Source organism: Podarcis vaucheri (genome assembly GCF_965113315.1).
Source record: "Podarcis vaucheri genome assembly, chromosome: 1".
NCBI lineage: Eukaryota > Metazoa > Chordata > Lepidosauria > Squamata > Lacertidae > Podarcis > Podarcis vaucheri.
In genome coordinates this window covers 97,083,975-97,096,009 of record NC_138759.1, presented here as the reverse complement: position 1 = coordinate 97,096,009, position 12,035 = coordinate 97,083,975, and the positions used below count along the sequence as shown (strand labels likewise).

General features: G+C 43.7%; 1 protein-coding gene across 2 annotated transcripts in view; it reads right to left on the bottom strand.

Moving 5' to 3' along the window:
* The window catches only part of CCDC93 (CCC complex scaffolding subunit CCDC93), a 38,921-nt gene extending 34,393 nt beyond the window's left edge, over positions 1-4,528 (bottom strand). For both annotated transcript variants that reach the window (XM_082198398.1, XM_082198399.1), the window contains exons 1-3: positions 4,371-4,528; positions 1,115-1,228; positions 410-504 (exon numbers count right to left, since the gene is read on the bottom strand). In XM_082198398.1, the coding sequence (XP_082054524.1) occupies positions 410-504; positions 1,115-1,228; positions 4,371-4,412 (251 nt within the window). In that variant the 5' untranslated portion in view covers positions 4,413-4,528. The remainder of the gene's footprint in view (positions 1-409; positions 505-1,114; positions 1,229-4,370) is intronic.
* Positions 4,529-12,035: the final 7,507 nt, after the last annotated feature.

The window sequence follows — 12,035 nt, the reverse complement described above, 5'->3', positions numbered from 1 at the left end:
CATGTGCCTCCTTCATAAGATGTCAGGAGAGTGGCAACATGAGAACAGGCCTTTTCTGCAGTGGCTTCGTGCTTGTGGAATGCTCTTTCCAGGGAGCTTTGGTTGGTTCCTTCATTACATATCTTTATGCACCAGGTAAAAACATTCCTCTTCTCCCAGGCCTTTGGCTAATTAAACAAACAACGACCTTTTAAATTGCAGTTTATTGTTAGTTATAATAGTATGCAAGTTTTGTGTTTTTATATTGTAAACCACCCTGTGATGAAGGGTGGTATAGAAATTCAATACATAATAATAATTCTTAAGGCTTAGGTGACCACTTATGCAAGCTTCAATTACAAATATGACTGGTACTGAACACATCGCACAACTGGAAAGTAAGACCTCTTTCTGGCAAGCTCCCACTTACATTTTTTGGCCGATGGTAGAGTTTTCCTGAAACAGTAAGTCCACATCAATGTCGAAACTGCATGTTGTGATGCACCACGTCATGCCGCCTACCACCTAGAACAAGGCAAGCACACTTGTTTTATCCCTTGCAGATGTTTGGTGGAAGAACGCAGAAGTTACACAGAAGCATCTTGTGCGTTTATTTAAAAATGAAACACAAAAGATAGCCCCTCAATGTCACATTTTCACGATGGCTATGTTCTGCCTCCAGTGTCAGTTGGAGGCAGTATTGCTTCTGAATACCAGTTCCTGGCAGTGCTCTTGGGCACTGTATAAGGGCTTCCACTCACACGGGGCATTCCTCTCCATCGCCCACAGAACCCCACAAAATCGGCTTGGAGTGGTCAGGGGAACCTCCAAAACAGTAAACGTCTGGAGGAGGGGGGTTTATTCCCTCCAGCAAGCAACAATGCTTATCCTGATTGCACATTCTGACATTCTGTCAGTTTTTGAACTATTTTAGCTGTTTTCATGGTATCTTTGCAAACTGCATTGAGACACATAAAAAAGAGATTTGTTTAAAAAAAAACACCTTTAAAATTGCACTCTTAATTCACAGCCATCTGGATAACATTTGTACTCATCTGTACAAATTAGCCCTTGCTGATATATATTTTTTTAACCAATTAAAGCATGCCTTGTGCATAATTTGTTACACTCTCACCTTGTCAAAGGGGGACAGCCCTTTAATTCTTGCTCTGAAGTATCCAGCTGCCACCAGCAGCTCTAAGATTTCACTCAGCTTAATACTTTGCTCTTCATCTTCACGGGTTTCAACCTAAAAGAGATAACAAACTGATTCTATGTTCAAAAAAACAAAACCATGTTCTTCTAAGTGTACATACTACAAATTTCTTGCAAAATATTTCCTTTTAGTAGACATACTGTTGACTACATTGTAAAACAGTTTTAATACTTTTATAGCCAGTTCCGTCCTGTGGAACTGGCTATAAAATATCAATGCACATAGCCCCAAAGAATCCTGCAAAAACAAGATGGTGAAAGTCCGGCGTATGAGAACTGTTCAACTATTGCACAGGTTTTTCCTCCAGTAGCATATGCTGAGATTTCTGATTCTGTCAGACAGAAGAATAATGAAGTAACCAATGTTCCTCAGCTCAAGGAAGACAGGCACATTTGTCACTTATAACGACAATACAACCAAGTTCCCAAATTCTTTAATAAAGCATTCTAAAACTTCTACAGCTTAGCCCAACCGTTACATTTCTAATACCACCATTGCAGTGTGGCGTTACTGATGTTTACAATGTTTCATATCTCTTGAGCTATTTGGTATTTTTTCAGAGTCCTGAATCTTGGTGCTTGAGGGAAAGATCCACTGAACTAATAAGAGTCCTTGCACCAGCTTCTGCTAGCTCACCAGCTCTAAGAAATGTAAAGTTTGCACCAAAGTTGTTATTATCATGTGTTTTGAGGCACTTCTGCCAGAAGCCCTTGCACTAATGATCAGATGAATTCGGCTGATAAAACAGCCATGTCATTTGGAGAGAGAGGGAAATACCATCTTAAAGCACAAAATAATGTGCAATTTATGAAAGTTTTATTGTGTTTTTAATATTCTGTTGGGAGGTGCTCAGAGTGGCTGGGGCAACCAAGTCAGATTGATGGCATATAGATATTATTAGTTGTAGTAGTCGTAGAGAAAAAATGCATGTAGTAAACATCGTATCCACTTCAAACCGGTGCTGATGTTACAAGTTGGTCTATACTTGCGTACAAGCTGGATGCTTGCAAAAGTCACAAAGCCATGTTATTCATACATCATAACAGACAGCCCTCCAGATGTTGTTGAATGACGAGTCCCATCGGTCCCAGCCAAGACATTCAATGGTCAAGGATGATGGGAACTGTCTTAGAAGAGGAAGAAAATCTGTAGAGCTCCACAGTGACTTCCTCTGTATTACAATACAGAGCTGTATTTTGACAAAGTTAAAAAAATGTGTATGTTGGTAGACATGCAGCTCGACGTATGTGTATGTTGGTACTAAAGCACATTAAGGGAGTAAACTGCTAGAGAATGGGTCTCTCTGCTGCCACTCCCCGCATCACCCAGAACCTGTGAGATGTTCTTCAAAAGGATGACAAGCAACTACAGTCCTGGGACCAAGTAACTACTGAACACAGTGGGCCTTATTTCTCAGAAACCATGCATAGGGTTGCTCTGCTAGACAAAAAACAGAACTTTACTTCTAACAATGATTTACTGTTTTTAATTAATGTTTTTCTATGGTTTTTATCAGTTCTCATTTTATATGTAAGCTGCCTTGAGTCGCATCAGAGTACCAATAAATTTGTTATAATAACAACTTTTGCCTTCTAGATGTGGTGCGACATTGTGGACTGTCCGTTCACAGTACAACATATAACTGCTCTATAGAAAATGCTCACAGAAGATAAACACAGCTATCCAGTTCTCTGTGACAAACATTTACCATTACCGATTTCTGAACAGCAAAGGAAATGTGGTATTTCATTCCCCCACTCCCACCTCCAAAGGATCCACAGGGTATTTCAAGCGCAAGACATGACACTCAGGGAAATACTCTCTGGAACAGACAATATGCAACTCCAAGCAGCCTCCTATCCTCCAGTTACACCATGGGAGTTTGGAAGGAGAGCTTTAATTCTGTCTGCACTCACCCAAATGAAGCTGATGTACTGCCTGTCAATACAGTAAGCCCGCAAACTTACATGCATTTAACTTGCTCGCATTCAGCCACTGGTTTCTTCCCAACCTTTTTTTGGCCATGCCCCACCTAAGCATCTCTAAAAACCTGATTGCCCCCCCCCCCGAGCACTACTACCCCTGAATGTGCCCAGTGTATTTTCTGTTTAGACAAACTTTTCTGTTTAGATAACCTCTCCATTGTCACCGCTGTGTGCATTCTGATTTTAATTTTTAAAATGTGTATGTCACAATACAGTAGTACCTCGGGTTAAGTACTTAATTCGTTCCGGAGGTCCATTCTTAACCTGAAACTGTTCTTAACCTGAAGCACCACTTTAGCTAATGGGGCCTCCTGCTGCCACCGCACTGCCGGAGCACGATTTCTGTTCTCACCCTGAAGCAAAGTTCTTAACCCGAGGTAATATTTCTGGGTTAGCGGAGTCTGTAACCTGAAGCGTATGTAACCTGAAGCGAATGGAACCCGAGGTACCACTGTATATATTTATATACTGTATATGAGGCCCCTAGAACCACAAGAAATGCAAAAAATTCACTGTTAGCAACTCATTCTCGAATTGCCCCCCTTAAAAATCGAATTGCCCCCTGTGGGGCGTGTGCCCCACGCTGGGAACCACTGTATTCTGCTTTATGCATGTGGTAAAAAAAATATATAAATGAATAAAAAGGGCACAAAGGGGACGGGGCATTCAGGGGAAATTTACTTTGGTAATCCCACCCTCCACTGAACCCATATGCGATTTTGACTTTAGGCGTGATCCCTCGCGTAAATTGAGGGCTTACTGAACTAAGCACCCGCTTAGGAAGACATCTGAGGTAATAGCAATGATGAGCGCCTTGAGCATGTGCAGAGTGTGACACTGGCTCGGCAATTTATCCCCTCGCTGAGTTCTCCTCCCCGTCATACAAACAAACGCGGGCCCCAGGACTAACGTTTCCTGGAGAAGCCTGCGCCCCTGGCTGCACTTATCCTATATACACGCTTCCTTCCGCAGAAGCGAACCTCGACGTGTTCGGGGCGCGTTTCTTGCAAGGCAACAGGACTTGCGGGCTCGCTTTGCAAAGCAAGCGCTGCCCGGAAAGCTCCCACCCCCAAGAGCGCTATGGGGAACTGCAGCCCATAGACAAAAGCGGGGCAGGGAAGCGCCCCCCGCAAGGGAAAGGCCAGCCTGCCCTGCGAGAGGGAAACGCAGCCCCGCCGCTTCAGCCTTACCTCCTGAGGAGGCTGGTGCTCCTGCCCTCTGACGGCGCCCATGCCAGGTTCTCGACTCCCAGCTCGCTAATATGCCGCCGCGCGCAAAGGCTACACAACGCGTTTCTCCTTCCGCAAAGTTGCCCTCTCCCCTTTCCCGCTCATTGGTTTGTTCCGCCAGCAACCCAGCTCCGCCCCTTATCCGTACTACGGCACGCCACATAACGCGGACCGTTCCATTTTGGAAAAAAAAGGGGGAATGGGGGGAGTGAGCACAGACCACTCATGTGACTTGCCGGAACGGAAGACGCGGAGAGGGCGGCGTCGCGGTTCGTCCGAGCGGGGCTGGTCTCCTAGCAGCATTCCCGGGAAGTGATCGTCTGTATGGAGCTCTGCGGGTGTCACTGCAGAGCGAGGCGCCCCTGATTTGAGCAAGAAGCATTGCGGCATAATGCTTCCGTGCACTGCATTTGAAAACGTTAAGCCACGGTGAAGCTGAGATGTGTCCATTGGATAACGTTTGAAGGAATTGGTTTATTAAATTTGTTAGTCGCTTGTCACCCGAAGGTCTCCAAGCCACTTACAGCAACACCCCCACCCACCCACCCCCATAGGGGGAAAGGGGGATCATCAGTATATTGTCTAACCTAACATGAAAAAATAAAAACAACACACAATATAAATAACAAACAACACTGATGATTCTCAAATAATAAACAATTAGCCCGCTAAGTAGCATTCTAACCCCCCCCCCCGCAGTCTGGTGTCAAGGCCAGCTGTAGTAAATCAGCGGGTGGGTCTAGTATCCTCCACATAGCTGTCAACTTTCCCCTTTTCTTGCGAGGAATCCTACTCTGAATAAGGGAATTTTCCTTTAAAAAAATTCTGTCTCTGGGCGGATGGTGTGGGGGAAGCAATATCAAGGCAAAGCAGGAAGATGGTAGCAAAAGTTTCAGCTGTTTTGCAGGTGGTCTGGCTACTGCTTCTCGGGCTGGTGGAGGCGCAGCAGGGAGAACACATAAAACCAATGTGGTTTTTTTTGGGGGGGGTCCGCAGGGGTCCGCACAACCCTAAACAATTTGTAAATCTTTGTACTTTTGCCCATTTACTGTATTTTTCCCAATTTGCACTATAAAATGGTGATTTTCTTGAGTCAAAATGAGAGTACCCCTAAACATTTTTTAAGGGGAAAAAAGCACTGCATAAAACATCAGAATTTCTCAAGAAACAACAAGATACCTATAGATTGTGACTAACATCACCTGTAATTCTGGCTTTAAACACCTGTGGTGAGAGTGCATTTGAGCCAGACTAAATGGCAACTTGCACAGTTTTGGTATCCATGGAGCACTTTCAGGGAGCAGTGTTGTTGTTGTTTTTTCAGGGTCAAAAAGCCAGGTTTGATGGTGCCCTTACCCCATCCTGCCTTGCACTCTTAGGCAAGGTGCTGGATGAGGCAGGAGTCACCTATCATCTTCATTTCTTCAGAATATCTCTGGGTCCATTGTTCACTATGGCAAAAACAGTTTGCAGGCATCAGGCCCATCTGTTGCAAAGAAAGGGAATCTGACCCTCTTTTGCAACATTTCCTTTCCAATATATTTCCAACATTTCCAAAGTATATTCACTATAAATCCTAAACACATTTGCTAAGGAAACTGAGTTCACATAGGCATGTTCATGACTGTGATATCAAATGGTAACTTGTATGTGTGAAACAGACATCACATGTAACCGTGCAGAATATCATAAAATGTATATACTGATAGTGGAACGAGCTAGATACGTTTTGGGAGGACAGTTTTATTTTCTCTTTTCCCTACAACAGACTATGCTGCCAAAGAGGCAGACTACTTGAAAGAACACACTTAACTTGGGGCAGTTCTTACGTCCACTGCAAGTCAATGTATGCTGTGGATTAATTCAGTGGCGACCCATTGTATGGCAAGCTTGCATTTGTTCTGAGTCCCACTGATTTCAATGGAACATCATTTTCAAGCGTTGCTGGGAGCACTGCCTTAGGTTTCAGAGGACTCTTCTCTTAATTCATTTGCAGATAAACCAAATCTGAAAACATCCTGTGATGCAGTCCGATTCAAACCAGCTTCCATCACACTTAAAAACCTGTGTACATGTAAGACATCCATCACATTTGTGCAGGTTACAGCTTCTTTGAATACAAGTTGGAAAGGTTGCAGGTCCTGGGAAACAAATCAGGTCATGGGCATTGGGTGAAGAAGAAGAAGAAGAAGAAGAAGAAGAAGAAGAAGAAGAAGAAGAAGAACAACAACAACAACAACAACAAATTATTATTTATATCCCACCCATCTGGCTGGGTTTCCCCAGCCACTCTGGGCAGCTTCCAACAAAAGATTAAAAAGACATTTTAAAAAAATACATTAAAAGCATCAGACATTAAAAATTTCCCTAAATATTCCTGCCCCCCATGGTGTGTATAGCAATGTAAAGATGCAATTTGAAACACAGCTGTGTTTGTGTGTGCAGAAATGACCTTGTTGCTGTTTAAGTTGCTGCATAACCTATGATGCAAATGGTATATGGGTCATGGCCATGTACACAAAATCACACCTTGTATTAATGCATGCAGAATGGGATTCATAGCCTGGATCCTTAGTCAAGATCACTGGTGAAGATTAGACCCTTCATTTCATCCCTATTGAAAGAAGTGGGATGACAATATGTACTCTTTCCCACATTCTAACCATGCTGGTGGCGATTTCAACAAGAGAAGTAGTGAGCTTCAGGTGTTAGTAAACCTGCATTGTCATATTGAGTGCAAGTTCTTACATACGTTATAGAACTGGGAAAGAAGGAAAGAAGGAAAGAAAGAAAGAAAGAAAGAAAGAAAGAAAGAAAGATGTTTTATTCTCTGAATTAGTATCAGATTATTAGGCTGCATCCACACAGCTGTAAAAAACACTCTGAAAATACTCCGGGGAAAAACTGCTTTAAAGCTTACAATGGAAAATTTCACAGAGTTCTGATTTCAGCTCTAAAACGCCATCTGGCGTCACAGTGTTATAACGCATTTATAACATTTTATTTTTACTAACGTAGCTGAGTCCTTAATATGGGTTTGCAATCCTACACACTCTTCTCTGGACCCATTGACCACATTGGGATTTATTTTTGAGTAAATATGTAAAAGATTGCACTGTTAGGATGCGAAGGTTGCAATGTTTTTCCTTTGCAAAAGGAAAGTGGGGAAAGGAATCAAACCAAATCGGAATGTTGCTTAGCTTTATCAGTACAGAAATTTCTACTCGGGTACTAGGCTTATCTGAAAGCAGCTGGATATCATTTCTGCTTCCTATAGTTATGCTCCATATTCACATTTGCTCATTTTGGAAGATTATTTCTAACGACACCAGAAGCAGAACTCAGCGTGGTATCTGAGAATCAAGCCATGTTCTTGCAGCTTCATGGCTCAGCGCTCGCTATCAGCGGTACCTGTAATTCTGATTTGAAAATCAGCAGCACGATAGCACTTTCCTTGTTGGCGTATGGAAGAGGCATGATAAAATATCTCCCACTCTTCTGCAATGATGCTGACTTGTGTTCTCTTTGGTAATAATAATTACTTGTTAGTAAGCCAAGCAGGTAGCATGAACTGTTCTGCCAGATCCACCTAACATCTCTTGCACCTGGCAACAGTTGATACCTGACATTTCAAAGGAAAACAGGCAAGGAAAACAACACACATAACAAATGTAAGACTTGTTCACACATGGGTTTCCCTTTGAGGGTTGTAACCTCAGGTGCTGTAATCTTGGGTAACAGCAGCATCAGCTATTTTGACTGCAGGAAGAATATCTGGGTGCCTTCACAGATAGATACTCAAATGTAAATGACTCAAACTTTTAATGTTTGACGTTTTCCTATGTTTTTATATGTACTGTAAGCTGCCCAGAGTGGCTAGGGAAACCCAGACAGATGGGCAGGGTATAAATAATAAAATTAGTATTATTATGATTATTATTATTAATGGCAAATGGGTGCGGACTCAAATTATTTTCAAATTATCTTGCCGACATTGAAGTTACATTATTTCTCAATTGCATGTACAGATACCATTTCCCCCCTTTTCATAGAAAGGAAACTTTCAAAGAAACATAAACTTTGGCTGTGTAGGGTACGCCACACCTTTAAAGCACATTCAAAGCATATTCCTTCTCTCAAAGAATTCTGGGCAGTTTACCCTTCATAGAATTAGAATTCTCAGCAACCTCTAATTAACTACAGTGCCCAGAATTCTTTGAGGGGTGGAATCTTTACAGCACCTCATGTAGAACTATCAGCTGGTTGCCAAGCTTCAGAATGTGTTTTGTACTGGCAAGTAAATTTTGGATTTGGAGGGGGCAGTGAAGAAGCAAATGGCAGCCAGAGCCCATTGGGACCGGCAGGGCAGAAAGCAGCTCAGAGACCAAGAGTAGATGGAGCCAGAGAATGACAGCCACTTTCCCCAATTTTGTCCCCATCCTGCACCCTGATGAGTCCTTAAAGAGCAACACTGAGCCTAAGGAGGAAGAACTGACAGGCGGTGCCACCCCCCTGGGCTGGTTAAAAGGCAGGCAGGTGGAAGCTAGCTGGAGACTGAGGTTGGTGCAGAAGGGCCTTAATGGATCATCTACCATTGCCCACATGAAGAAGAAGAGTTTAAAGAGTTTGGATTTGATATCCTGCTTTATCACTACCCAAAGGAGTCTCAAAGCAGCTGACATTTTCCTTTCCCTTCCTCCCCCACAGCTAACACTCTGTGAGGTGAGTGAGGCTAAGAGACTTCAAAGAAGTGTGACTGGCCCAAGGCCACCCAGCAGCTGCATGTGGAGGAGCGGAGACGTGAACCCGGTTCCCCAGATTACGAGTCCACCGCTCTTAACCACTGCACCACACTGGCTTCACATAATGGTGAATGGCATGAACATTGCATGACGGTTTCCTGAAGTTTTTTTTTAAGGGTTGGCATTTTTGCTTACGGACTCCAACCCTGTCTCACGAAGGATAAGGCTATCAGTAGCTACTAGCCATAACGGCTATGTTCTGCTTCCATGGTCAGAAGCAGCAATGCTTCTCTGAATGCTAGTTGCTGAAAACCCCAGGAGGGGAGAGGGCTCTTGTGATTGGATTCCATTTGCCTGTGGCAACAGGGGGCTGGGTTAGGTGGGCCATTGGCTTGATCCAGCAGGATCTTATGGTGTTCTTGTGACTTTTTCACTGTAGCCTGGCACACACAAATCAAACTGGTGAAACGTTTCACCTGCCAAATATTTGTGGGTCAGTCCGCTGCTAAAAACACAGCACTGCTTAAAAAAGATGACAACTCCATTCACTTTAGGAACATAGGAATCTGCCTTCAGCCAAGTCTGAGGATTTTTCTATCTAGTTCAGTATTCTCTATACAGACTGGCAGTATCTATCCAGAGTTTCAGATGGGGGTCTCACCTAGCCCTACCTGAAGATGCCAGGATTGAACCTGGGACATTCTCACACAGAGCAGATGTCTTCCCACTTAAGGGAGTTCCTTCACCTCCACCCCCGAGAAACATGCTTTTCTGTGCCACCATTTATGTTCACAACAGAAAGTTAAAATTAATATTTCATTACCTATTGGTGTGGCTTCCCTTTGGATTTGGCCATTATTTTCCCCGAGTTAACAACAGATGGCGCTGGAGTTAAGCAAATGAAGGAGCCTTTAAAAAAAAAAGCAACTGAGTTTGGGCTTGAAAACAGAAATCCATTCTTGGTAAATATTAATAACAATTGTGCATGCATTTGAAAGAAAATAAAATATAACCCAGTATCTGGGTTTGGCATTGGGAAATAATTTTCACATGTTTGTTATTGTTGTTCTTAGTAACACATACTATCTGCTGCTTGAGACAGAATTGTAGAACTGTAGAGTTGGAAGGGACCTTGAGGGTCATCTAGTCCAACTCCCTGCAATGCAGGGATCTCAGCTAAAGTATCAATGACAGATGGCCATCCAACCTCTGCTTGCAAACCTCCACAAAAGGAGAGTCCACCAACCTCCGAGGGAGCCCGTCCCACTGTCAAACAGCTGTTACCACCTGAAAGCTATTCCTGATGTTTAGTTGGAATCTCCTTTCCTGCAACTTGAATCCATTGGTTTGAGTTCTACCCTCCAGACCAAGAGAAAACAAGCTTGCTCCATCTTCCATGTGACATCCCTTCAGATAGTTGAAGATGGCTATCATATCTCCTCTCCATCTCCTCTTTTCCAGGCTAAACATACATACCGGTAGTTTCCTCAGCTGTTCCTCATAAGGTTTCCAGACCTTTGATCACCTTGGTTGCCCTCCTCTGTTTCAGCATGTAATATCTTTCTTAAATTGTGGCACCCAGAACTGGTCACAGTATTGGTCTGACCAAGACAGAACAGAGTGGTACTATTATTTCCCTTGATCATGACACTACATTTCTGTTGAAGCTGATGTGTGTTTACTCTTCCTAAACACGTCCTGTGGGTAACAATTATTATATTTTGCTTATTTTTGCTTTTGCACTATGACATGGCTAAGTGATTCATGCTAAATGTTTAGGACTTGGAGGCCCAGAGAATTTATGGAAATGATAGGCCTTTATATATGTTTCTCTCCCCCACCCCCACCCTCTCTCTTTCTCTCTCTCTCTCTCACACACACACATGCTTCATGATGAGCACCTAAGAAATGCCTTGCTGGACTAGGTAGACCAGGGGAAGGCAGTGGGGAAAGCAGAAGGGTGGACCAACCCATAGTTATCCCAACCTCCATGAAGTTACCTAACCCTTTTTGGAAGTCATCTAAGACCATCACCGCATGTGGTCGCAATGATTCTCTGTGATGCACAGAAACCTAATGGCACATAAAGTCTGTCTTTTACACATGCATAGCATAAATTTCCTTCTCTCGGCCTCAAGCTTGGTCAGAACTTCTGCAGAACAACTCCAACCACATGTCCCACACTGGAATTTGCAGCACTTCCTGACTGTAGCATGCAACTGGAAAGCACAAGAGTCTTCTTAGAAAAGGCCAAGTCTCTCTCATCCTACGTTGAGGTCCTTCACTTAGAGCTGGAAGCTAGCTACGTATCTAGAATCCTCACCCTGCACAGGTCAGCAGCACAGGATTGTGGGAACATGGAATTAAGCATTTTGTACATATGTACTATTGGGAGTAGGGATGCAGGTGGCACTGTGGATTAAACCACAGAGCCTAGGACTTGCTGATCAGAAGGTCAGTGGTTCGAATCCCTGCAACGGGGTGAGCTCATGTTGCTCGGTCCCTGCTCCTGCCAACCTAGCAGTTCGAAACCGCATCAAGGTGCAAATAGATAAATAGGTACCACTCCGGCGGGAAGGTAAACGGCGTTTCCGTGTGCTGCTCTTGTTCGCCAGAAGTGACTTAGTCATGCTGGCCACATGACCCGGAAGCTGCACGCCGGCTCCCTCAGCCAATAAAGTGAGATGAGCGCCGCAACCCCAGAGTCGGTCACGACTGGATCTAATGGTCAGGGGTCCCTTTACCTTTATACCATTGGGAGTGGATGCTTTGGTAGACCATCTGCTATACATACAGGAAGTTCCAGGTTCAATCCCTGGTATATTCAAGGAGAACAAAGAGACTTCAGCCTGAAAAGCTGCTGCCAGTCTCTGTAGACTATACT